General features: G+C 42.9%; 1 protein-coding gene across 1 annotated transcript; it reads right to left on the minus strand.

Annotated features, from left to right (window-relative positions):
• Positions 1-26,272, minus strand: LMOD1 (leiomodin 1). The gene is made up of 3 exons (XM_081866455.1): positions 25,827-26,272; positions 5,356-7,095; positions 1-2,874 (listed from the first exon to the last, which is right to left on the minus strand). Exons 1-3 carry the CDS (start codon positions 26,085-26,087, stop codon positions 2,848-2,850), a joined length of 2,028 nt encoding a protein of 675 aa, XP_081722581.1. The 5' UTR covers positions 26,088-26,272; the 3' UTR covers positions 1-2,847.
• Positions 26,273-27,124: the final 852 nt, after the last annotated feature.

Consider the following 27,124-nt stretch of genomic DNA (forward strand, 5'->3'; position numbering starts at 1 on the left):
TCAGCAGCATTTTGTGAGCTTTATTAATGAAAGTGTGGGTGATTTTGTACATATTTCAAATAAGATTTACATTCATGAGTTGGAACTGAAAACTGCAGCAGCTTCTGCACCCGAGATCACCTGCTCAAGCGATTTGTCTCTTGTTATTTCTCTCTCCTCCTCCAACATTTGTCCAAAATGTGCTACAGATCTAAATCCAATACTACTTTCTTTTTCAGTAAGCAAGCACAGATTCCCTCTCCAAAGACTGATTTTAAAAAACTAAAACCCACAAAGAACAGTTCTCTTTCAAGTGCTACATAAACCCCCTCCTGTATTTTACCCTCACTTATTAGGACCCCTCTAACTGCAGAGTTTGCATGCTCAGCTGGATAAGAGAAGAGGCAGGGAAAGCCTTTTTGAGTTGCGAGGATCTCCATAGACACATTAACAGGAGTTCCACTTGTCCTTCATGGAAGGATGAACACATGTGCAGCTTGGGGGAGAGAGTGTTCTATACTACCTGTTCCTGGGTGAGAAATCTTGCTGGTTTCTCTCCTACCGCAGAGGAACCATGAATGAGTTTCCTGATCTGGAAACTGATTTAAACAGACCGGTAAGCAAATCACTTCCCAGTCACTTGGCACCATCTCAGTGCAGACAAGCTTTGGCAGTTTGTGTGAGAAATAAAACTCTGCTCCTTAGAGAGTACATCTATTAAGATATATATCCATCTGTCTATATATTAAACTCTTACAGCCACACAAATGCATAGATAATCTTTCTTTATGTACAGGCTGAGCCACAAACTAGTTAAGCTGCAGGGAACTGAACTGGGCAACATCCTTGTAGCTGAACTGGTATACAGCTACAGCTGCTCTATTATCCATCATTCACTCCATGCAGGAGTAAGGAAGAAAGATGATGGCATTGGTTACTCTTCTTCTTGCAGGCCCCCTCCATACATTCTCTTTGTGGCACATTTGCTACTTCAAAAGTGCTTCCATGTGGTTGACCCAAATGCCTATCAGCAGCATATGGATGTTCCTGCACGCTACACATGGAGTCTCCCTTGGCAGTGCCCCTCCACTGGAACTGCTGTTGCTGGCATGGGAAATACTCCTGCAATCCAGGCTATCTGTGGAGATGCAGAACACCAACATGTTACCAGTGCATAATGGGAAGCAACCTCAGGAGAGCATTGGGCAGCCACCATGCTGCAAAGGTAACGTATGAGCTGGGCTCCGCTTGCCTGCAAAGAGAAGAGACACGGAAGCTGACTCTGACACATAGGTTGGTTGGAAGACATAGTATCTTCACAGCCCACATGCCATGGCTTGTTGACCATAGTTCAGGAGACATTGGTCAACAGGCCACAAATGCTACTCCCTTGGGAGTGCCTCTTTCACTTCAAATGAGCAGATGTTGAGCTATTTTGAAAAGTTCTGAATTGGCACAGAAACCTTCTGGTCCCAAAAACAAGCCTTATGCTGTTTCTGTAGCAAACGAGTGAAGCAGGAGTTCTGTACTCTCTGCTAGGTTACTGTCATCTTGACCAGGCTTCCTCAACCTCGGCCCTCCAGATGTTTTGAGACTACAATTCCCATCATCCCTGACCACTGGTCCTGCTAGCTAGGGGTAATGGGAGTTGTAGGCCAAAAACATATGGAGGGCCGAGATTGAGGAAGCCTGATCTTGACTATCAAGTCCCAAGTGCCAGAAATATATGAATGAGAACTTGTGTGCCCTGAGCACTGGAGATTCTGAATGAAGGTTTCCCAGTGCAAGCTTTCAAGCTCCCTCCGCCCCATTCTGTTGTACACATAACAGCCACTGCTTGCGTTTGCCATCACCTCCATTACATGGCCAACCATAATGTGCACCTTCCCTCCCATCAGGCCTCTTAAGATTAGGCATCACAATAATAGTTTGGAAGATGCTGCTTATGTCAGAGGTTCAAGCACCATGTAGCTCCCCCCTCCCCCCATCACGGCAGCACAATCCGTAATCCTTTCAGAGCCATTGCCCACGCGTGTGCTTAAAGGTTTGATTGCAGTAGGGTGAGAAGCCATTTACATACACACACATTCAAAACACAGAAACATGCAATGCTTTTCATGCTTCTTCAGGGAACAAAGCCAGCCTTTGCACGATCATCTATCAGAGAAATGGAATCCTTGAGATCACAGAGACATTAGGAAATTAGATTTGGCCCAGTGATTTCTCCTCCAACCTTCTGCTTCATAATATTCCAGGTAGAGTAACATTGGTGCTACCAGTTAGATTTAGCAGCAAATGGCAAGAACATGCTGCTGCTTTGTGTGTGCGTGCGCAAACACACACAATTTTGGAGTCATTTTGTGCTGAAGATGAGCCTGGCAGTTTTCTTCTTCTGTGCTGCTACCCCAGTGTGGCTTTACTCTTGTATATATTTCTAGTGGCAAGTGATTGCCGTGCTGTCTTAAGATAAGCAGGGATGCTGCAAATATAGGCTTCTTCAATACTTCCCACTTTTCTTTCAAAACTCGGAAAAGGGGGGAGGGAATTGGACAATTAACCCAGCTACATAACACTCTGAGCATCTGCAGACCTCTCCTCTCATGGGGAAAAAAAGTTTCGTGGTTGAAAAGCTCTAAAAATAAAAATAAAAATATTGCTTCTTCCTGCCACAACGTCTCCTTGGCAGCTCATTCAGTCCTTCCATCCAATTCAGTTCAACCCCGTAGAGAACACTGCTCATTTGGGACTGGAGCAAAGCAGCTTCCTGCTCCAGCTGAGTCCTTCTCGTGTAAACAGTCACCTGAGAGACAAACATAGTGATTCAGCCTTGGCAATCTCATCCTTCCAGGGAAATCTGGATTCTGCTCCCTATTGCAGTATCTTGGGAACCTCCACCTGCCAAGATAAAAGGTGTGCTTGTTAATGCAAGATCTAAGACCAAAGAAAGCTATTGGTGATGCAAATAGCAGCTTGCAGGAAGGGGGAGCAATTTTCATCCAGACCTGCAATTCTAGTAGTGCTCCCCATGTGCACCACATCTGCTATTTACATTATAAAAATGTGCTTGTTAATTGCATCTATGTGAACCTTGCTTCACATATGAAGGGCCGTTCATTTTATTTTTCTGTATGTGTTTTTTCCTGCATGGATCTACAAGCATCTACAACATATATTTAAGAACACAGTCTCTGAGGTATATGCCATGGATATGCTCCCAGTATGTTTCCGAGCACAACTGAAAGTGTTGGTGCTGACCTTTAAAGCCCTAAACAGCCTCGGTCCAGTATGCCTGAAGGAGAGTCTCCACCCCCATCATTCAGCCTGGACACTGAGGCCCAGCTCCAATGGCCTTCTGGTGGTTCCCTCACTGTGAGAAGCCAGGTTACTGGGAACCAGGCAGAGGGCCTTCTCAGTAGTGGTGCCCGCCCTGTGGAACGCCCTCCCACCAGATGTCAAAGAAATAAACAACTATATGACATTTAGAAGACATCTGAAGGCAGCCCTGTTTAGGAAAGTTTTTAATGACTAATGTTTTAATGTATTTTAAACCTTCTGTTGGAAGCCGCCCAGAGTGTCAGATGGGCAGGGTAGAAATAATAAACTTGTTGTTGTTGTTGTTGTTGTTGTTGTTGTTGTTGTTGTTGTTATGATTATTATGGATTTGGCTGGTTAGTGGTCTGAGATATTATAAGCTGCTCTTCAGTTAAAACTCCCAGAGCATAACTAAACCAATGCAGTATTTTTGAAAGTATATACAGTATAACACCAAAGCAGAAAAAAATAGTGTTAACAGGGCATAATATAATAAAACCTCCACAAGACCTAGGTAAATAATTGATTTACCCATACAAAGAACATGAAACTTGGTTCAAGGTAATATTCACCAGGAAAGCATTCAAAACAAAGGGAGCCACCACCTGATAGTTCATATCCCTGTTTGGGGGGGCACTGTGGGGGGGGCACCTCTTATTTTCGGGGATTATCTTAATAACCAAGAAGTCCATGTGAGTGCAGGTGGTCATTTAGGAACCCAGGTTCATTATCAGTTAGGGTTTTAAAGATTAAATATGTCCTGGAAATGTTTTAAGAAGCCTATTGGTGCATGAGCATCACAACATGCATAATACTGGCAAAGTAGATTCCTCATAGTGGTTCCTCATATTTTAGTTTACATATTTTGTACAATGACTTAGTTCAGGCATCATACCAGATTTGATTTGAACATCCCAAACCATGGTCTGAGCTTCCAAATGTACAGCAAACCATGGTTAAGAAGTATTTGTCTGCTTTCATTTTCCATTCTTTAAGCACCTAAGATCCACAATGACACTCTTATCTCAACTGCACAGCAGTCTCTGAAGACAGAACTACCACGGTAACTATAGCTTATCAATTGAACCTTGTTTGCACAAAGTCTAGTTTGTCAATTCAGTAATTTATGATTCTGTTTCTTTTGTCAATTGCAAACAATGGTGTTCAAACATGGCAAAGCTTCCTTTACCATGGTTTGGCATGTTGTCTGAACTAGGAAGCAATGTATGAAGTGTGTAGTGCATCAATGGTGAAGTATGAAAGTATCTATTTAGCCCTGAGTTCACATACTGGAAAGCTGAGCAGATGCATAGATGTCACAAAACTGTCATATATGTCTACATATTTTGTGGATTTTACATCAGTGCAAGAAACGTTTCATGTATCAAAAAGGGATCATGTTTGTTTCCAGTTCTCACCTCTTCCCCTCTTCCTTCCTTTAAATTACCGGTATTCTATGAAATCAGTTCCCAGTGTGAACCTGATAATCCAGCTATCATCCTTGCAAGGACCCCAGAGAGGCTCATTTCCTTTTATTTTGTTGCCATTTTGGTACCTTTTAATTTTCCCAGGCCTTTTAAGCTGTCTCAGCTTTAAGGTGTTTTTTTGTCTCTGCACAACACTTGTGCTTGTTCAATTGTTATTGAGTTTTCAGTGGCTTTATCTTTAATAATAATTATTACTATTGTTTATACCCCGCCCATCTGGCTAGGTTTTGCCAGCTACTCTGGGCAGCTTCCAGAAGAATATCATAAGTTGTGAGCTGCTTTTAGAGCAAGGTGGCCTACAAATACTATTAATAAATAAATGCACATGTTATTTAACAGTAATGAGCCATTCTGGGCTTGGTACTCATTGGGCAGTTCTCAACAACACTCCATACTTCTTTAGAACGCAAGTGATGGAAAATATGCCTTTTATCAAACACAGGAGATTGGGATGGGCTAGGGGGAGTGTGTGTATGTAGCACTAATCCTAGATAGCTGGCATTATTAAGAGTGTAGCTTCAATGAACCCAGCAAGGACTTCACCCCAGGATGCTTCCTACATTTGCCCTTTACTTGCCTTCTTCAGCTGTTTGACATTGGTGGAGCGAATGGCTGCCAGAAGCTGGTCTCTGGAGTTCTTCTCTTGCGGTGGGAGAGCTTTCTCTACCATCTTCCTCTGAGATGCCGGAGAGAGCGACAACCGTAAGTTTTCATTGATCAGGGGAGGAGCCAGGAGAGGAGCCAGAGGAGGAGCCAGAGGAGGTGGAGGTGGTACTTCTGGGGCTCCAGCTTTCTTAGGGGAAACTTTAGGGGATGTTTTGGGGGATGGCTTTGGTGAGGCCTTAGGTGAAGAAGCAGCTGGCAGGCCTCCTGCCTTTGGCACCTCCAATAAGTCTTTCTTCTCCCCTTTTCCCTGAGCCTGCTTCTGCTCCTGCAGGCGCTTCTGCCGCTGCTTGTCCATGTTGCGGCTCAGCAGGTTGGTCACAGTCATCCGGGGCCCTGCCAGTTCAAAGTGGTAGCCCAGCTTCAGGAGGGTGGTGTTTTCCTTCAGCAGAGTGGCTATCTCCATCTCCGTCTTCCCTCCGCAGATATGCCTCTGGTTGTGAAAGCGGAGCTCGGTCAGAGTGTTGTTCTGCAGCAGAGCACGGAAGATGGCCAGGATCCCTTTGCCCGTGATGTGATTGGAATCCAGGTTGATGCTGGTCAGCGTCTTGTTGGCCTTCAGCATGATGGCAATGGCAAAAGCAACATGGTCATCTGCGCGTGTGTTGGCCAGGGCAAAGACCTTGGCGACGGTGTTGAATTCCAAGGCCTCGGCAAAACGCACCAGGATCTCGTTGTTGATGCAGTCGGAGTTATTGACATTGATCTCTATCATCTCTGGGTCGTTATTCTTCACTTTCTCCAAGGGCTCATCAAAGATGCTGGTGGCTTCCTCTTCCGTGCCCTGGCTGGAAGAGCCGTCTGCCAGTTTAGAGGGGCTGCTCTCAGGAGCCTCTGTTGTCCCTTTCTCTTGCCCTGACATTGAGGTTTTCCCCTCAGAGGTTCCTTTGCTATCTGTTGGGGATTTTGCCTCACTGCCAACCTTTGATCCTTGCTTTAAAGCTGGACTTTTCCCTCCATTTCTCTCCGATTCCTTTTTGTCATCTCTCCGCCTGTCTAAGCCAGACTTTAAAGCGGAACCTTTTTCTCCTGTTTTTTCAGATTCCTTTTTGTCGTCTCCCTTTCTGTCTAAGCCTGACTTTAAAGCGGAATCTTTTTCTCCTGTTTTTTCAGATGCCTTTTTATCATCTCCCTTTCTGTCTAAGCCTGACTTTAAAGCGGAACCTTTTTCTCCAGTTTTTTCAGGTTCCTTTTTGTCTTCTCCCTTTCTGTCTAAGCCTGACTTTAAAGCTGAGACCTTTGCTCCTGTTTTTTCGGGTTCTTTTTTCTCCCCCATCTTTTTGTCCTTTTCAGTCCCCCTCTTCAGCTCTGTAGCCTTTTCTTCTTTCCTTTTTTCCTCAACTTCTTTGATCTTGGCTGCCAGGCCCTTTTCTTCCCATCTTCCTTTAATTTCATTGTTGTCCACTGAGATGGCTTTGTATTTGTCTTTGGGTAACTTCTTTGCCTCCTTCTTCTCTTCATTGACTGGCCCAGTGTTCTTAGTAGTGTCCAGTTCATCCTTCCCTTTCTGATTAGCTTTCTGGACGTTTTCTTCTTTCCCCCCTTCTTTTCCGAGATCAGAAGATTTGTTTCTTTTCAGATCTCTACCATGGGTTTCCTTTCGTTTTTCTTCGACAATCTTCACATCTTTCTTCCTCTCTGCTGCTTTCTCTTCCTAGAGCAAGGGGAGAAATGCAGAAAGAAATGTTTGTTGAGACAATAGCATGCCGACGAAGCAGCAAAAATGCAGTTTGCTCCTGGAGGCTATGTTTGTCATATTTAATAGGAGAAAATGACAGTGGTTAAGGAGAGCCTATCCATTTCCTCCCCAAATCAGCTTTAATTAGAATTGAGAAGAAGAATAACCTAGATGCATTTTAAGATAGGAATGTGTACAATGAAAACTAGAGAGAGATCTTATTAACACTCATTTGACTCTGACGTGGATCCACAATCAGCTCATGCCAAACCCTCCACATAATGAACTTGCCCTTTGGATCTCAATGAGCATTTCTATAAACATCAGGTCTTGCTGTCCCTTATGAGCCAAAATCCTACATCTGAATCTCTTTGGCTTACACGGATTTCATTTCTGGCATGGCCAGGACCCAAACTTTCTAGAATCTGCATATCCAGCTTCAACATGCCCTCTAGATAAGGACACCCATAGAAAAGGCAATCTTTTATATGACTTTGGTCTAAGAAATCTGGAAAAACAACAACCCAGCACATAGTTAAAACAAATTTGCCTTAAGACATTATTTACATTATGGCCATAAACAGACTCCCTTTTGAAAAAGCAAGGATCCCTGTATTTAGTTAAGAGATTACGAGACTCATTTGAGTCCAGTATGTAGAGCTGCCCTTCCAGGACTGGAATGCAAACAAGTGGACCAAACCCTCAGACATGGTTTGCTGCTGGGTCAGAAAGGCAACCTATAGCCCCATGCCACCTATAAATGCAACAACAGCCCTTTCTCTTGCTAGCCTTTACAATTATTTTTAAATTTAAAAACAAGAAAGGAAATAGGATAATTCCTTTTTTTAAAAAAAAAATGCCAAAGTGAAAAAGCAGAGAGGGACAACAGGCAAGAACCTATATTGGTAGCTTTGACAGTAAACAGTAATTTATTGTGTTTTTATATAAGTTGGAAGCCACCCAGAGTGGCTGGGCAACCCAGTCAGATGGGTGGGGTATAAATTAATACAATTGTTGTTGTCGTCGCTGAAAAGGACGTCCCTATTTTCATCGGAGAAATGCTGGAGGCTATGCAATTCACTTGCAGCCCTACCTCTGACCTACCCTCTTATACCATCCCATGAGTGGACAAAATGTCTCCCTAGTCACCATGCCTTGCAGCGATTGGCACAAACTTATTATGCTCTGACCCTGGCCTTTCTTTAAAAAGAACCAGCCTGTTGCTTGCGCCGATTAATCACAAATGTTTTGACAAACTAAAGCGCTTCAAGTTCCTCCTAAACATACTAAAATGAGCATTGCTGCTGCTTGCTGGCAATTACTGTTCCGCAGCCCCACTCAGATGTTTCCTTAAAAGGAAAAGGAGACTTGGGAACTTCTTGTTTGGAATCTGGGCATTGAGGCACTAATGATCCCCTCCTTGGTCCTCTCGCTGGTGCAGCTAGCCTGCTGGACTGGTGCCCAGGGGTGGCTGTGTGCAAGTGGTATTATTCAGCAGGTACCAACAGAGTGACTTAACTGAGCTGCAGAGCTTGGCAGGTGTTTGGCAAGGGATGTGAAAGGCACACTTGGGTTCGAGGGTTGTTAACAGCCAATACTTACTAAGCGACATCTCTGCTCTTCAGCCTTGCAGAGAGTCAGTAACAACGACTATGTAAGTATGAATGCAACCCCTAGCAGCAAATCTAGATTGGTCACAGAGAAGAAAAGATTATTTGCATTAAACATCCAGTGGAAGACAGTACTACACTAAAACAGTCCTCAATAACCCTCAAGCAATTATCCTTAAATCAAGGCTGTGGACACAGGACCAGCTTAAAACACAGCTAGGTAGTTCTTTCTCTCAATTCGGATTGATGCTGGTTTGAGGAAGAACATATAAAAATGCAGTATTTTGTAAGGAGTGACAGGATAGATGCAGGATAGTATAGATGCAGGATTGTGGCTAACACCGTGTGTACATTGCTTCCCAAACTAGCAGCTGGAGCATAATGGATGCAGAGTAAAAAAAACCAAAAGGTGTGTGTGTGTGTACACAGTGCAAGAAAGGGTGTATATCTTTCAAGTTGCAATTGCACTTGCTGTACACACCAGAGAGGGAGGGTCTTCACTCGATGTACATTACCCTATTTGTTTCCATGTGCCCAAACACCCCCTGCACTCCTATTCAAAGAAATCATCGTCTGCACAAGTGTCTGAACACTGCTTAAGCCTTTCTTGCATTTTCAAATCAGATTGAAGCTGCAACCCATTAGGAGTATTCCTCGAGAAACTACAACTATATGGATTGTGGCCAAGGTCATGGGTACTCGACTTTAAACACCAGTGGTGGGAGCACGCAAGAGCCAGAGTAAATGGTAATGTGTACACAGCCCAAGCTGTAGCCTGAAAAGACATGACCTTGGCAAAATTCTGAAGGTCAGGAAACCCAGAATCCCAGGAGCCACCAGCTCGGCCCACATGGGACAGGAAATAACTCCTAGGGGTAATTATGGCAGGCATCAAATCTTGCCAATGATTCCTTTACTCTAAGAAGTGCCTGCGCAGGGATGGTTGGGCAGGGATTTCCTCCCCCCCAAAAGCATTACTATTTCTGGAATGGCGTGTGCACATTAAGCATATGTCTGGAAAACATGAATCTGATCTCCTTCCTGGTCTTCATTCCTGTCTTAAATTGGGCTTTCCACATTGTTGCTTGGCTTACAACTGGGATCTGAAGTAGGCACAGGGCAAACATTTGAAACTGAGGAGCTCAAAATGGTTTCCTCAGATACAGGCCACATTTGTGTTGGGTTGCGTGGAACCCTTTGAGCAAGAGGCATGCACCCTCTACCACATCACCTGCCACTTACTACCCAGTGCCACCATAGGTCAGTGCATCTGGCTATTAAGCAGAATGCTGGTGGTTCGAGTCCACCCAGGGATGGCTGTGGGTGGGATTCCTGCATTGCAGGGGGTTGGACTAGATGGCCCTCACGGTCACTTCCACCTCTATGATTCTTCTACTTCTCCAAGCCAAAACACCTTTGCAGAGGGAACTACGGGATCAATATCGATCGTCATGTGAAAGTTGCTGCAAAAACTAACAGCGGGAATGCGCTGATGTGGAGTAAATGGTAATGGGAACATACCTTGACTGACCCGATCCAACCTAGTCATTTATCAGAGGACTATAATCAGAGGGTTTATAAGAGCACCCAAGGAAAAAATGTATGCTGTCACATATAAACACACCCCAACAAGCATCTCTGTATTCCACATTAACCCTCTAATTATGTATTTAATAATAATAATATCTATCCCACCCATCTCTGCAATGCAGACGCAAGGCAGGCACCAATTCTAAACAAAGAAGAAAGGCCCCTCTGGACATCTTTTTTAAAAAAATCTTTTTTATTAATTTTCCAATAAAAAAATCCAATTAACATATCCAATCATAATCCAATTAAAATAAAAAGACCAAATTATAATCCAAATTATAATTGTTGATTTTTTGGGGGGCTCCCCATAGTCTGGACCTCTGAAGCATATTTCCAAATCTCAGTCCTGCCTCTCCTTGTTGTTCCCTCTGGACATCTTTTTACTTACAAGGATTTGTGCTCATGATGGTATGGAGGTGGTTATACGGGATCCTGATTTCAATACTGTTTGCATCTGCAAGTTTTGGGGCAGACATACTACTTCGTTTCCAGTCAGTACATGTGTACTTCTTGCTGAATCCCTGAAACTTTTCAGACCACAAATGTTCCAGAGTGAGTTCATTGTCCTTCTTTGTTACATTATGGTGCAAGAGCGTCCCTCTCAACTGCAACAATATAGTGACATTGGCAAAGCATCACAGAACAACTAATAAAGCAGAATGATGTGTGGACAGTCCAGAATAAATCTGACACTAATGCACTATGCTTAGGACTGCTCCCAGTTTGAGATTCTATTCTATTTCCTTTGCTAAAGATTTTCTGGTAGTCTCCAGTTGCTATTAAAAATGTGAGGTTCGCCCCCCCCCCAAAAAAGGGCGAGCAAATAAGAATAAGTCTTTTACAAAGGAAAAGATTTGCTTTTAACAGATGTAAGACCAAAACTCAACAGGCATTTTCTCAGCATAGAGATGGAAAACTTCATTGGCTGCAGGATATTTTTTTTCTAAAGAAAAGGATTTGTGAGGAATAATTCAGTAAAACAATCTAAATAATCCAAGGAAGTAAGCCAGTCACACACCACATGGCACAGCAGAAAATGAAACACCACTTCACATTGGGAAAAGGGGCATGATACACAGTATCTGAGGATGTTCATTACAGGAGGACTCAAAGGAGGCAAAGTGTATCTAAGTCATGAAAACTAATTCTATAACTCATCTTGGTCTATGTACAGTGGTACCTCAGGTTAAGTACTTAATTCGTTCCGGAGGTCCGTACTTAACCTGAAACTGTTCTTAACCTGAAGCACCACTTTAGCTAATGGGGCCTCCTGCTGCCGCCACACCGCCGGAGCACGATTTCTGTTCTCATCCTGAAGCAAAGTTCTTAACCTGAAGCACTATTTCTGGGTTAGCGGAATCTGTAATCTGAAGCGTATGTAACCTGAAGCGTATGTAACCTGAGGTACCACTGTATTTTATATGACTACTCACAATCACAACAGATCTCTCTAATGCTATTTATGAACATTGCTAACAAGAAAGTGCAGCTTATTCTTCTTCTCTGAGAAGAGATGCATTCAGAAACATGACTGCGGATAATGTTGACCACAGAACTAGCTCCGTAACATCCAAAAGCCTATTTCCATGAAGAAACATTTCAATTGTGCAGCATCCAGCTAAACTACCGCATTCAGATCAATGCACTTCCATCATAGATGAGTTGGTGGTGCCAAGCTGCAGAAAGATTATGCAGTTAGCAACAGCTTATGCAGTGCCAACTGCATCTCTCAACTTGAAGGTGTCAACAGTTCCTCAAATGTCAACTGATATTCAATTACCTTTCAATGTGAACCGTTCAGACGGTGTGAAAAAAAGAATATGGCTAAATAACATTGTTGCCCCAAAACAAACTTGAGGATGATCAACTTGATGTCTTCATCATTTTGTCAGGTGCAAAATTCACTTGCTGGTTTTTGTGCTCTCTCTGAATCCAGCTGTTTACCCCTATTCAAATACTGTAACTTGCTCATTCTCTGCCTGAATGACTTTGCAGACAATGGATATTGTGAAAGAGCTAACAGAGCAACTAAACCTGGGGCAGACACCTGTCACTAGGAACATAAGAAGACCCTGCTGGGCCCCTCCAGTCCAGCATCCTGCTCTCATAGGGAAACCCTCAGGCAGGAGCCAAGCACAGGGACAATTTCTCCTCTTGTGGTTTCCACCAACTGATATCCTCCAAGCATACTGCCTCCAGCAGTGAAGGCAGAACAATGCCACTGCAGTTGGTAGCCATTGATTCAGAAGCATGACTTCTGAAGCCTTACCAGGTTGGCATCTTTATTGGGGTGGCCACTATGACCCCTAGGTCTCATTCCCAGTCAGTCACCACAATGAGTATATATGAGAAATCAAGATTTTTGTCCTCGGCAAGCATTACTTACACTTTCTTCTCCTTATGCATCACCACGTTTGTAGGCTCTATAAGCAACAACCTATTGGACAAGTAACTGATAAACCCCTTCCAGATTCCTATACGCTACCACTAACCTCAATTGTCCTTTTTCGTTGAGAAGTTTCCTTTTATGGTCCTTCTATCCCCCCCCCCAACAAAGCAATTCACAGGCTCCAGCTGACTCATGTCTTTGGACTTTCTGGCTGGACATAGTGTGATTATGGGAATGGTGAATTGACATTGGCTGCCACACCAGCATCAGCCAGAGATGTCACAGAGGTTAACTCTGTTCCTCATTCTGACCCTGATCACACACAACAGAATATGCTTTCGGGTACCTCTCTTGGCTTCTTTTCCTGGATTGTAACAAGTACAGGTATTAGAGAATTACTTAAGTACTTACGTAAATTCTTATGTTCACTGGTTCCACAGAGAAAGGCTGTTTAGGTCCTGCTTCTAATCAAATATCTTCCTTTTGTTTCTCCAGTTTGGGCTATATGCCTGAATAGGAACTCACTGCCTGAGTTTGCTATTAGAGGAAATAATTAGAACAGTGCTTTCCGAACTTTTCATGTCGGTGATGCACATGCATAATTTTGCGACACAGTAATTCAGTTTTACTAGCAAACCGGAGATTAAACTAATCCCTTTCCAGCCCTGGGAGGAGCACGGGGAGCGTTTGTGCGACACACCTACACACTGCAGCCAACACACTAACATGTCGTGACACACAGTTTGGAAAGCTCTGGTGTAGATGCTACACAACCTGTTCACCTCTTAGGTTTCCCTTGGGCCTGATTTTCTTTGCAGATCTGAGAGCTGTTATGGTCCTTTCCTAGAGAGACGCTTTGCTAAAATTGGGGAGTGAGAGGGTCATCTCTAGAGAGATGTCCCTAGCACCATCATCATCAGCTTTTAGACACCAGGCAAATACATTCTTGTTTACTGTAGCATTCAGTTCTTAACCGGGATCATACGGTATGTTACTCTAGTCTGGACCAGTCTTTTAATAGGGTATGGCACAATTCACCCTTTATTGCAGGATAAGCTCTTTTACTAAATAATTTTATCATGTTCCTCCTTTAGTGGGTTGGGGTAGATTTGTCTTTTTATAACGTTGCTGGGTGAATTTTATCTTTTTGATGATTTAAGTTTTGTATTCTGCAGATGTTATGAAATGAAGTAGTAGACCCACTAGAAGTAACAGACCTAATGTGCTTTAATTTTAATGGGTCTGTTCTGAGTTAAACTTCATTGATAACTAGGTAAGGTAAAAGGTAAAAGGTAAAGGTAAATGACCCCTGGACGATTAAGTCCAGTCATAGTCAACTGTGGAGTGCGGTGCTCATCTCGCTTCAGGCAGAGGGAGCCGGTGTTTGTCCACAGCGGAAAGGCTTTGAAACATTTTATGTAGTTAGTGATGAATAAACACAATTATAATAGCAATCCTTTCACTACCAATAAGGTTAATTGACGCCTCCTGAGCTGTGTGCATTTGGCTCCTTGAGTATGAAGAAGTCATAGAGATGCTCATTTCTATTTTAGGTTGTTTATAAACAGCTTCTTGGTTACCTATGGTTGTCCTAACCATCAGAGAAAAAGAAGACCTGTTATTATGTAGTCAAAGTAGTTCCAAATATAACTTGCTCTTCTGAGATTCAGTAGAGAACCAAGATCATAAATGCCTGCTACTTTCCCATCCCTGATAAATTCCAAATGAACCTCATGGACCTGGCTTCTGTCTTTTTCTTTCATTCCAGGAAAATGATTGGTATTTCCCATACAAGGTTAAGCAGATGCAAGACCACCCCCGTTCCTCCACCAGCTCAAAGGAGCAGAGTAGGTAAAGCTGTTTGGGAGGAATGGACATTGGGTTAGCAATCTCCAGCACAGCTGGCAGGTATTGGATTGTGGATGTCTGGTCTGATCAAAGGTGCATATTTTAGATAGCAGCAAAGTCGTAAACTCCAGATTAGTCAGCTTACTGTGAAGTATCTCTCAGCCCTTCAATATTTTGCCTTGTTAACCAAACAGCATCTGAAAACATCACAATAATATATGGGGTTCCTTCAACTCATATACCTACACAGAAGAAAAGGCTACAGACTGACATCCAGCGTGGAGGTGGAAACATGAGGCAAACAGAGGAACACAGGAAGCTGGTTTCTACTATGTTAGATCATTGGTCCATCAGCTCTGGACTGTCAACACCGACTGGCAGTGTCTCTTCAGGTTTCAGACAAGGAGTGTCTCTCAGCAGTACATGGAGATGCCAACGATGGGACCTGGGATCTTCTGTATGGAAAGCAGTTGTTCCACCACTAAACTATGGCCCTTGTGCATGCGTGCACAGAGTTGGGAAAGGGAGCAAGGATGCTGTGATGGGGCAGTTCAAGCAAATGATGGGATTGTGGAGTACATGCAAGTTGCATGGTCCACCCAGAAGAATAGTGTGTATAAAGCACCATTCAACATGGTGCCTTTTTGTGAGGTATTGCTTCCGGCATGTCTGGTTTGATTTTGATTTGCCAACTAAGGACTTTAAGAAGCTCCTGTGTGCATTTATCACACAGACTTCGGTGACTTGAAGGCAGAGGCAAAGCATGTGGCTATCCTGAGTTGCGGCAGTGGCTTTATTCTCCACCTAGGGCATCTCTGCTTGCAATGAACTCATCTGCCACAAGCAGAAGGTGCTGCTTCTCCCGTGTTGTATGGTGCTTAGCATGTTGGACTAGGTTGGGGGAGCTGTCAGCTCAAATCCCTTTCCAGCCACGAAACTTGCTGTTGGTTCATCATTATATCTCGGCTTAACCTACCTTCCAGATTTGTTGTGAGCATACAAGCAGGGACAAGAAGGAACAGTATATGCTGCCCTGGGCTCCTTGTAGGTGCACTGCCTTGCAGGGTGTGATAAAAATGTAATAAGCACATTATAAATACCACCCAAAGGCCTGTCAATTGTTGGCATGCAAAACTGAATATGAAAGAACTGCCTTGATGGATCAGATCAAACCTCCACTTAATCTCACACTCTGTCACCAACAGCACTAGTAAGATGCCTTTGGGGAACTTACAAGCAGAGCATTTAGACAGATTATTGCAGCATAACTGGAGGGTCGCTCCTGGCAAATCAATGAGGAAATATTTCCTTCAGGCAAATGCATTGCCACAAGTGGTGATTTGCATGGGCTAAGAGAAAAGGAAGTAGCCGTGAACTGGGCAGCTCTATGGACCATCCCTCAGCTCTAAGGATGCTTTGAGTCTCAGCCTGAGCACTGTCACCTGCTAAGCAGGCCTTCAACCAAGCCTTCACTCTGGACTTCTACATCTGTTTCATTATTGTATTAATTCACTTAATCAGCTGTCGAGAACAAACCATTGACACAGGACTAAAAGCTCTCTGGTTTGACATATTGCATTTCCATGAGGTAAGAAAAACTGATGGGGAATCTGTGGGTCTCCGGTCAAGAGAAATGGGATGATGATCTCAATGTGTGAGAGATCTTCATGTTATTACAAACTATAGAACAACTATAATGTTACATGTGTTTCAATATATTTCAACTACAGTGGTATCTTGGCACTCAAATGGCTTAGTTCCTGAACAAATCAGCTCCCGAACACCACAAACCCGGAAGTAAGTGTTCTGGTTTGCGAACGTTTTTCAGAAGCCGACTGTCCGACACGGCTTCCAATTGAGTACAGGAAGCTCCTGGAGCCAATCGGAAGTTGTGCCTTGGTTTTCGAACAGTTTCAGGAGTTGAACAGACTCCTGGAATGGATTAAGTTTGAGAACCAAGGTATTGTATTGTTTTTAACTAGTTTGTTTATACTATAGTACTATGTATTTTATAATGGTGTTTTAAAATGCTGTGAGCCACCTTAAACTCCAATTTGGGAGAAAAGCAAGGTATGAATACAATAAATATATAAACAAACAGCTGGAGGGCCACAGGTTGCCCATCCCTGCTCAAAATACAGTCCAGTGTCTCAGATGATCATGACAGAAGTCACAGCATTAACAAAGACTGATTCACATGTTATTCTTGTATAACCCAGGGGAGATGGGAGGTTCTGCATACCGGGGGTGGAGCTAAGGGTGGGAGGAGACGATAGCAACATGCCAAATAGTGACACTAGAATCTCAGCTGTGACTAGATTGAAGTAGCCCAGAATTAATTTCAGCCTTGAGAAAATTCCAAACTAACAGAACTTAAAAAGTTCCAACCATTCAAAAGGGTTCGGCTGAAACAAGAGAAGAATGCTAAAGTCCCTCCTCTACTTATGGAAGAACCAGAGGAGCACAAGGAAGACTGCATTCGGATGATGAACTTCTCAGCCTGTGAGAGATCTTCATGTCATAAGAAATTTGGCCCTGGTTTCAGCCCCGCTGCTGCTGGGATCTGGGGTTTCAGGAGTGTTAATCCCCCTATTACTAACAAGCCCAAGGAGGAGGAAGGGATTGGACAGGGTATTTTTTCTTTCTCTCCGGGGATGGAAAGAGAAGAGAGTCAGCTAGGCAAGATCTTATTACTGCAACATGATCTGAAGGGGCAGATTTACCAGGCAGCTTGACCACCAGCATAAGTTCTTTGTCTTCTACAGTTTAGCTCTGTAGGACATACATCAAATTAAGCAAGTTGGTAACTCTTTGAAGATGCTGATGCTGTTCAATATTTTAAAAATGTGTATTTGGGGCCTTTCTTTAGCTTGGTCCATGAAATAACTATTCCATGAAATCTACTCTTTGCAGAGCTTTGCACTACAATGGAAGTAAATCCAGTGAAACTGGGTATGTTATTTGGAAATGTGCTTTCTTTCAGATACTGTTATTAAATGGATTTTAGAAAGCAAAAACTTGGAAATCCGATTGTGCCATATGCATTCTTTTCTTAATAGGCTGCAGATGTCCTCTGGCAAAGGATATCTTAAGGTGAGGTTCCCAGGCTTTTAAGAGCAATAAAACAAATCCAAATGACCAGTTTATTTGGTGGCATTTAACCTTACCCTTGGACTCACCATTCAAAGAAAAAAGGAACAAAACCATATGATCCAAAGGCACACCATTATCATTTCTTAGGAACAAACTTTTTTGGGGGGCGAGGAGGGAACATTGTTAAAAATAACAAATAATGCTTCACTGACCTCTAGCATTGATAATCTATATGAGGATATTGGGGTGGGGGGCATCAGGTATGATCCTGGCCCCATCCTCCATGTGATGATTCAGTACACATTTATTGTGTGGATAGGGTTATATTATTCAAGGTACCATGAAGGCACACATGTGCTGTCTACATGGGGACCTTAGTAGGGGCTGTATCCAACTAAGGCTATGTATACATTAGTGGCCTAAAATGCAATGAGGTTGTTTCCTTTCATTATGTTTCAAGTTGCATTTGCCCATTGCTGTACACACTGGAGAGGGGGTTTGGACACTTTCACCCAATGCACATTATCCGTTTGGTTTCGCTGCACACAAAACCCCGAACTCCTATTCACAAAGCTGTCATCTGCACGAGAGCTGTCATCTGTGCACACAGAACAGCTACCTCAAATGTGCACACCTCAGCTGAACTGAGAAGTGAATGTGGCTTACATTTTCAAATTGGATGGAAGTTTGAGAGAAAGGGCACCAACCAGCGGTATTTCTCAAGAAACTACAGGATACGTATGGATGGCAGCTTACATTCTATGCACCTGATGACTCCAAACACCAGAGGTGGGAGTGCCCTTGAGACAGATTTTTTTAAAAAATGTGTACAGATTGTCCTACTCAGAGTAGATCCAGTGAATTTAATGGAGCAAAGTTAGTTGTGTAATGGGTCTGCTTTGAGTAGGGTTGACATTGGATGCAACCCCAGATTTCTCTCTTACTTCAAAAGCTTTACATTTTACACTTACCTGGTTCACCTTCAGCAAAATTTAGCTGTCATACCTTAAATAACTTGCTGAACAGTTGAAGTCTTGAAAGGAGCCCTTCTTATACTGTATTACCTAACCCCTTGAGCAGCTTATTTTAATCAGTATTATTACTATGAACAAAACCTCAATGAAATAATAAGTACAGTGGTACCTCGGGTTAAGTACTTAATTTCTTCCGGAGGTCTGTTCTTAACCTGAAACTGTTCTTAACCTGAAGCACCACTTTAGCTAATGGGGCCTCCTGCGGCTGCCACACCGCCAGAGCACCATTTCTGTTCTCATCCTGAAGCAAAGTTCTTAACCTGAAGCACAATTTCTGGGTTAGTGGAGTCTGTAACCTGAAGCGTATGTAACCTGAAGCGTATGTAACCCGAGGTACCACTGTACTTTTTGTAGGACTACACATGAAACTGATTTCATCAAAGACAAACGATGGAGCAATAAACAGGCAGGGAGGTTGATCACCTGAAGTAACAAAAATCTACTAAACAAAGAGTAGCTACAATTGGCACTTTTTAAATGCCTTTCCGCTGGCTCTTCTAACTCCCTTTTTACTCTCACTATATTGTAAGTATTTATTCCTTGGACTTTGGTTGCTTTACATTAACTGATTCTCTATAGCTGGCTCTTAAGTCCAGAACAATGTTGAAACCAACCCTATGTTATTGCTTCACAGCAACAAACAATCACAGAGCAAAGCTTATGACTTCCCATGGTGCACAAATATAAAAGTAACACTGGGGTAGCACCAACCATTGACACTACAGCATTGATCCTAGGGGGACGTCTCTGTGGTTCAGGAGCTTTAAAAAGGCATGGAGGCAAATTCATAGTAGTCTTGTCAATAGCTATTAGCAACAATAGTTAAATGGAACCTCAGTATTCAGATAGGAAAACACGAGGGGAAAGCTATTGCATTTATGTTCCTAGAAGAATCTAACCTGACCAAGTATGGGGAACCTGTGGCCCTCCAGATGTTGCTGAGACTTCCATAAGGTTCTTCCAGCATGGCCAATGGTCAGGGACGATGGAAGTTAGTTCAGCAACATCTGGAGGGCCACAGGTTCTCCATCCCTGGACTGGTCACTGTGAGAAACAGGATGTTGGATCAGATGGACATTTGATCTGATCTAGAAAGGCTCTTCTTCTGTCCTATGTGTGTTTGATTTTTGACCAGGTCGTGGGCAGGTAGAATAAGAAACATTTTGAACCCAATCAGGAGGGCTGATAGCAACCTCACAATCTTGGCACCAACATAAGTTGGTGTTAGTAAAGAAGTTCCCTGCGCACAAGTGTGTGTTTGTGTGTGTTTGTGTGTGCATATACATGCGCACGCACACACAGAGAGACACTGACCAACGGGAAACCAGCTGGGTGTATGTGTACAATTGTGATCACAAAAATGAGGCAGGTGAGGTTGTTTCAATACATAGAACTAGCGAGATTAACACAAAGAATTAGGCATCATAATTTGGCAAAAATAAAAGGTGAATGGACTAAATTTTTAAGTTATATTGAGATTAATCTGGGAATTAATAATTTAACAGCAGACGATAATTAATACCTGCGACGTTTAGAGCTACTGTTAGAACAACTGCAGAAACTATACAAGATTACATAACCCTAAATCGAGTGGATGGAGGTCTACTGTTTGTACAAGTTTGTATAAGTCTGTTTAAGTTTCTTTTCTTTTTTCCTTTTTGCTTTTTGGTGTGTGTATTTTCTTCTTGGTATGTGTTTTTTTTTTTTTTTTAAACTGTCTAATAAAGATATTTAAAAAAAAAAAAAGTGATCACAAAAATGGTCTGTAGGAAAATTATAGAATTGTAGAGTTGGAAAGGACTTTGAGGATCATCTACTCCAATCTGCTGCAATGCAGGGATCTCAACTAAAGCTATCTGATTGCAAGTTTGACTGGGGTCATGTACCATCTATATATCATTTTCATAACATTTTCTTTCAAAGCATTACATGCAGTGAAGTTCAACCCAACGGTCCACAACCTTTCCCAGTCTTCAAACATGATATTATACCCAATGTCCTGTGCCCACTTTATCATAGTCGATTTGACCGTTTCATCTTGTGTATTCCATTTTAACAGCAAGTTATACATTCTTGAAAGTACCTTAGTCTTAGGCTCTAACAATTCTGTTTCCAACTTCGATTTTTCCACCTGGAATCCTAACTTTTTATCAAGTTTAAAAACTTCTTTAATCTGAGCGTAATGTAGCCAATCTCGCACTTTGTCTTTCATTTTTTCCATACTCTGCCATTTCCAATTATCTCCATCTTTTTCTAATATTTCCCAATACTTCGGCCATTCGGCCTCCATATTGAGTCTTTTCCGGGCCTTAGCTTCCAATGGTGAGAGCCACCTTGGAGTTTTATTTTCCAATAAGTCTTTGTATTTTGTCCAGACATTAAACACTGCTTTTCTGACAATATGGTTCTTGAAAGCCTTGTTAATCTTAACCTTGTCATACCACAGATATGCATGCCAACCAAAAGCATTATTAAAACCTTCCAAATCCAGTACATCAGTGTTTTCGAGAAGCAGCCAATCTTTTAGCCAGCAGAAAGCTGCTGATTCGTAGTACAACCTTAAGTCTGGCAGGGCAAAGCCCCCTCTTTCTTTCGCATCAGTTAATATCTTAAACTTGATTCTGGGCTTTTTGCCCTGCCAGACAAATTTAGAAATATCTCTCTGCCACTTCCCAAAGCACTCTGTTTTGTCCACAATCTGTAAAGTTTGAAACAAAAACAGCATTTTTGGCAATACATTCATCTTTATAGCAGCAATCCGGCCTAACAAGGAAAGTTTCAGTCTTGACCAACTTTCTAAATCTCTCTTAATTTCTAGCCAACATTTCTCATAATTATCCTTAAATAAACTCAAATTTTTTGCTGTTATGTTCACTAATGCTGTGGCTGTGGTCAAATTTCCACACACATACCCCAATCTGAATGATGAATTTCCCCAATCTGAATGATGAATTTCCCTACAAACAAAGAAACATGAGATTGATAATTTCCATGGAGCTGAACTCTGGAGAATTCAGGGCAGATAAAAGAAAGTACTTCATTACTCAGTGCATAAACTGTGGAACTCACTCCCCACAGGGGGCACTGATGGCCACCAACTTGGATGACTTTAAAAGTGCAGTGTACCTCAGGTTACATACGCTTCAGGTTACAGACTCTGCTAACCCAGAAATAGTGCTTCAGGTTAAGAACTTTGCTTCAGGATGAGAACAGAAATCGTGCTCCAGCTGTGCGGCGGCAGCAGGAGGCCCCATTAGCTAAAGTGGTGCTTCAGGTTAAGAACAGTTTCAGGTTAAGAACGGACCTCCGGAATGAATTAAGTACTTAACCCGAGGTACCACTATAGACTGGACAAGTTGTGGAGCTTAAGGCTATTGGTGATTACTGTGCTCTGCCTTCATGGTCAGAGGCAGTAATGCTTCAGAATACCAGATACTGGAACCCATGGAGGAGCGGGGGAGACTGCTCTTGTGTATGGTTCTGCTCATGGGTTTCCCACAGGTGTCTGGGTGGCCACTGTGGGAATAGTGATGCTGGGCTAAATGGGTGATTTGCCTCTTCTAACAGGCTCCTCTTAGTTTCTTACCATCACAAATCTCCTAATGTCATGCGTAGTTTTAAGGAGAGGCAAGTGGGACAGAGCTGTCCACCTGCCCTGTTTGCCTGGCAAAGGGTGGCACAGCTGCTTTAGCAACTGGGTGGAAGGAAATGTTTGGCTACAATGATGGAAGCTTTAAATAGGATTGAACTGCTTGTGCACTCTTTGCAGCACACAACTTGGCAGGACAGTGTTCATGAAGCTCCTCTGCTAAAGAAACACTCTCTAGGAGAGATGTATTTTCTCCATAGCATTCAATTCAACCCTGAGCTACAAATAAAAATAATAATAAGGGTTAACAGTGCCTTTAACTGTCTACCTCCTATTACGGAGGTTTTTTTTTAATCATCCTGCATGCTCTAGTTAAACTCATTTTTTAAGAAGATGCCCTTAAACTGGATGCTTACAAAGAATTGTGCTGCATACACAGTGTGCTTAACTTTATCTAGTGGGAAACCAAAGAAATAAAGAGAAACACTGCATAATTATTTGCAGGACTAGAGCTATAAAGGAGGCATGAACTGTGCATACATGAAAGAGCCTGTGACTCACCAAAAGACAGCCAATCAGCCCACAGTCCCAGGGGCTCAATGAACTTGTTGCTGCTTCCTGGGACTGAAAACACACAGGGGATTTATCAAGCACCTGGCTGACAAGGATGGCTGGTGGGCTAGATTGAGTCCGGTGGGTCACAAGCCATGCAAGGCCCCATCCACAAGCAGCTATGTTTTCTGTTTGTCTCATTGGTTTTCATCAGCTTTGCAGTTCAGAATACTTCCTGTTGATCTAGGGTGAGACTGAAAAATGAACTGTCAAGAATGACTGTTCATTGAAATACCACAGTTGTGTTGTTGTTGTTCTGGCTTTCGTTCAGCTCATCCTGGAGCAGAAAAACAGGCATGCATTCCCAGTTACATGCTCCAAGCCTCTAGGCTGGACCAAATAGCCTAGCAGTCTAAATACAAACAAATACAGAACCTGCACTTTAAAAGCCACATTTTCCTTGTTGCTAGTTTCATACACATCACATGTTTTAGTTTCCAAACAGAACAGCCAGTGCAAAGAAAAACACGTTTTATATATTTTGATACTCGAAATCAATTAACTATTGCCAACTTTATTCGTATGCATGAACACAGGGTCCAAGCTCAGTGGAAGAGGACATCCATTCTTTGCATGCAAAAGCCCAGCCTAGGAGGAATGACTGCTGGATGGAGCGCAGAGAGAAGAAACGCCATGGTGCATCTGCAGCAGAACAACCGAATGCCTTCTTCTGCCCCAGCTGCAACAAAACATGTCTTTCCCCCACCAGTCTCTACAGCCACAGCAGGCGCTGCAACCTTCAAACAGTTTGACTTCACCTTGAAAAGCACACTCCTCTATTGTCTCCCGAGACAGATAGATGCCAACCAATGCCTGGGTTCTCCAGGTACGGCTGGGAAAGACGCCTGCCTGTACAGTCACTGCCACTCAGTGTTGATGATTTCAAGCTATAATGCCTATCCATCATGGGCACTGAAGATCTGCGGGGAGGATTGCTCCCTGTTGTCTCAAAACAAATTCAACAGAGACCAAGTCACTGAAAATGGTTTTTTATAAGTTGTCTGTTACATTTCGTAAGTTTTTCTGTTGTTGCTTTTAAACAGAAAAAAGCATGTTTCAACGCGGCATTGTGCCCCAAATTACAAACAGAATTTCGCACGACTACTGATGTTAATGTTAAAGATAAGCCTATGCCCCTGAAAACTCTTACAATTCCCCACTTCCCTCGCAAGTAACTAAATTCTTTTGAGCCCCCACAACCACACGCTTGTGTAGTGAACACTTAGTTCTGCAAAAGTGATCAGTGTGCGTGCAGTGGGGAGAGATCAAGCCACTTTTTCCAGCTCCATGGCAGACAGAAATAGAACAGGTCCCGCTTCGCTAAGCACGGAGGTTCAATTATGGGAATTACTTAACCTGATGAATTTCTGCCTGCTATGCAATTATTTAAAAAAACCATGGACAACCCTGCACAGACTGGTAGCAACCCCTCCAAGACAAAATATTGCAACTTTTTAGTTGTGTGAAGTCAACATTACTGTGGCTCTGATTTTGTGAAGCAAATCACCACTAATAATAAACACATCTCCTTTCTCCAGCTTTTCTTGCTCAGTGGCCTATGCTACCCCAAGTCAAATTCCAGCATCAAAGCAGCAGCAGGAGGAGGCATCCTATCAGAATATAGAACTGGACAGCTTGCAAAGGCTACTGCTATGCACACAATATTATCTAATTTTATAAAATACACCAACAATAATGAAGGTAGAACATTTATTTTACACCAGTTTTTATTCCTGCCCTGGCTTCCTGTCTGTTCTCAGATTTCTTCCTCTTGCTGTCAGACTCCTCCATGGCCTTGCTTTCCTTTCTCATTTTGCTGTTTTATCCCATTTATTTACCATTTTAGTGTGTATGAAATTGAGTGTCACTGCAACTGCACTGCCCCCCCAGCTGTGTTGATGCTGCCATTTGCCAGGACCAGGATGAGGCACAGCAGTGGTAGGGATGGAGGGGTAGCAGTGCTGGCAGTGGTGGGCACAGATGCATGAGAACCTGCCACCTCTGCCAACTTGGTGCTTGTGCCATCCTCACCACAACATGCTCCACCCCATCAGAGTACCAGAAAGTACCCATGTGCCATTGCCTCAGTTTCTGCTCTCAGGCACAGCTGGTACAAACATTGAGGCTAGATTCCCAAGGTCAGTATCACAGCCTTTAGTAAGGAATGTGGCAGGAAGCAAACAGACCTGGAACCCCAGTCAGGCCTGAGACAGAATGGCCTCCTGACCCTTATATGTTCCTGCCGCCTGCTGGGCTGGAGGACACAGAGCAGCAGAGTCCAAATGGCAGAAACAAAGATACTGTATTGTGACTGTGACTTATATTTCATAACTCTTGGGGACATATTTGCGAGAGTGGAAGGCAACAAGATTCTCCTGACACAATCATAAGCATCCTTTTGGCACCAAGTTAAAACGCACCCCTTCTCCCAGCCATTTGATGGATTATTGCTATCTATATACGGCATGTGTATGTTGCTGAATGTTTTGCTGCTGTTCTATTGGACTTGTTTTGCAGCTTATTGTGTGCCTTTTATTGTGATGCATTGTTCTTTCCTTGCTGAGTTCATGTTATGCTTTAAAAATTCTGAAGCCACTTGGAGACTCTTTATGTGTGAAGCACTAACTAATACAATGAAATAATATTAATAATAGAGGTAACGGTTAGCAGTAAAACACTGACACCTTGATGTTCCCTGCTGGGTTTCTTGATTATCCCCTTTTGGAAGAGCTAACATTTAAAAGACGGTTGTATTAATTCTGCTGCATCTCACCATGCTCATTACTATTCTCTAGGAGGGACAGTGTTCAGCTTTTGACTCATTGATCTGCTAGTGACCCTTAAGTGGTTTTCATAACACATAAGTCCTGTTCCTGCCTCCCCACCCCCTCAAACTGCACAAATACTCCCTTTCCCAACACTCAGTAAGAGCAACAACTTACATCCATTGATTGTTCCCTCTGAAGAATTTTCTTGCTCTCCTTCTCACAATAATTGAGCATTGCCTCTCGATTGTATTTGCCACTTGGTTGCTTGTCAGTTTGGTCTCTCTGCCGCAACCCCACAGGAATGTTTGCATCTGTATCAGAGGCATCCAGCTCTTTTTCTAGCTCTTCCATCTCCTCAGCAGAGAGCGTGGACAATAAGTTGTCAATATCTGGATCCTCACTGACTTGACTTCGGAATCTTGCTACCCTAGACATTTTGGTAGCTTGCAGCTGAAGCACAGTATGTCTATATATTGAAAAGGAAAAGTGCCAAATTAATAGGCTTTCAGGGGAAGCAGTCCAGTGAAACCAGGTTCTTCTTTCTCTTACTTTGGAGGTGTTGAGATGTTACATGAAAGCAGCTGTGACTTCCCCACAGCCTTGAGTATAATGGATATGCAGTTGAAGAACAGTTGGCCAATGAGAGTCAAAGCGGTGCGGCCTGGTTCAGATAGGCCAATCAGACATGGCAGGAGGCGGAGCTGGTGTCTATCAGAGGAGTTTGAAACCTGAGGACATTCCAGGGAATCTTCAAGTGCTGCATGACCAAATTTAGTCCTGCACATTTAGCTTTTTAAATGGGAAAGAAAACATGTAAAAAAGAAAAAGAAGAAGAAAAAACCCCCACCCCCAAACAAGAGATTAAACAAACGCTGCATGAAAAGTATCAGAACTGTTTGCAGGACATCCTCTACTTCAACATCACATTTATTCACAAAGTATTGTTGGCACTTAGCATCCTTTTAATTAACAGTCAATTTGCAAGAGAATGTAGGAGATCCAGGACATGCTTGTAGCTTTCATTTTCACTAAATGTTTCCATTTTAAAAAGAATAACACATGCTCTGCTCTTTATAGTATATGAGCATCTGGGTCTTTCTGTGGAATGTTATGCAACACAATGTGCTTCTATGAACGAAACAAACAATTGGGGGAGGGCCATAGTTCAGCCTCTGCTTTGCATGCAAGCATTTCCTCCTTCAATCTGGCATCTCTAGGTAGGGTTGGGTGGGACCTACAGGTAGGTCTAAAATCCTGGAGAGCTGCTGCCTGTCCATGGATGCTAAGCTAGGACTGGAGGACTGATGGATTCAGTATAAGGCAGTTTCCTCTGTAGAAAATGACAGCCATTTCTCTGCTATGTATGGTATGGCACACTTTCAAAGCACTGCAAAGCACACACATACTCCAACCAAGCACACAGATTAGGCTGTAATATTAGATTACACATTTCTAGCACATTGTCACTATGT

This window comes from Podarcis erhardii (assembly GCF_964252035.2).
Source record: "Podarcis erhardii genome assembly, chromosome: 6".
Lineage (NCBI taxonomy): Eukaryota > Metazoa > Chordata > Lepidosauria > Squamata > Lacertidae > Podarcis > Podarcis erhardii.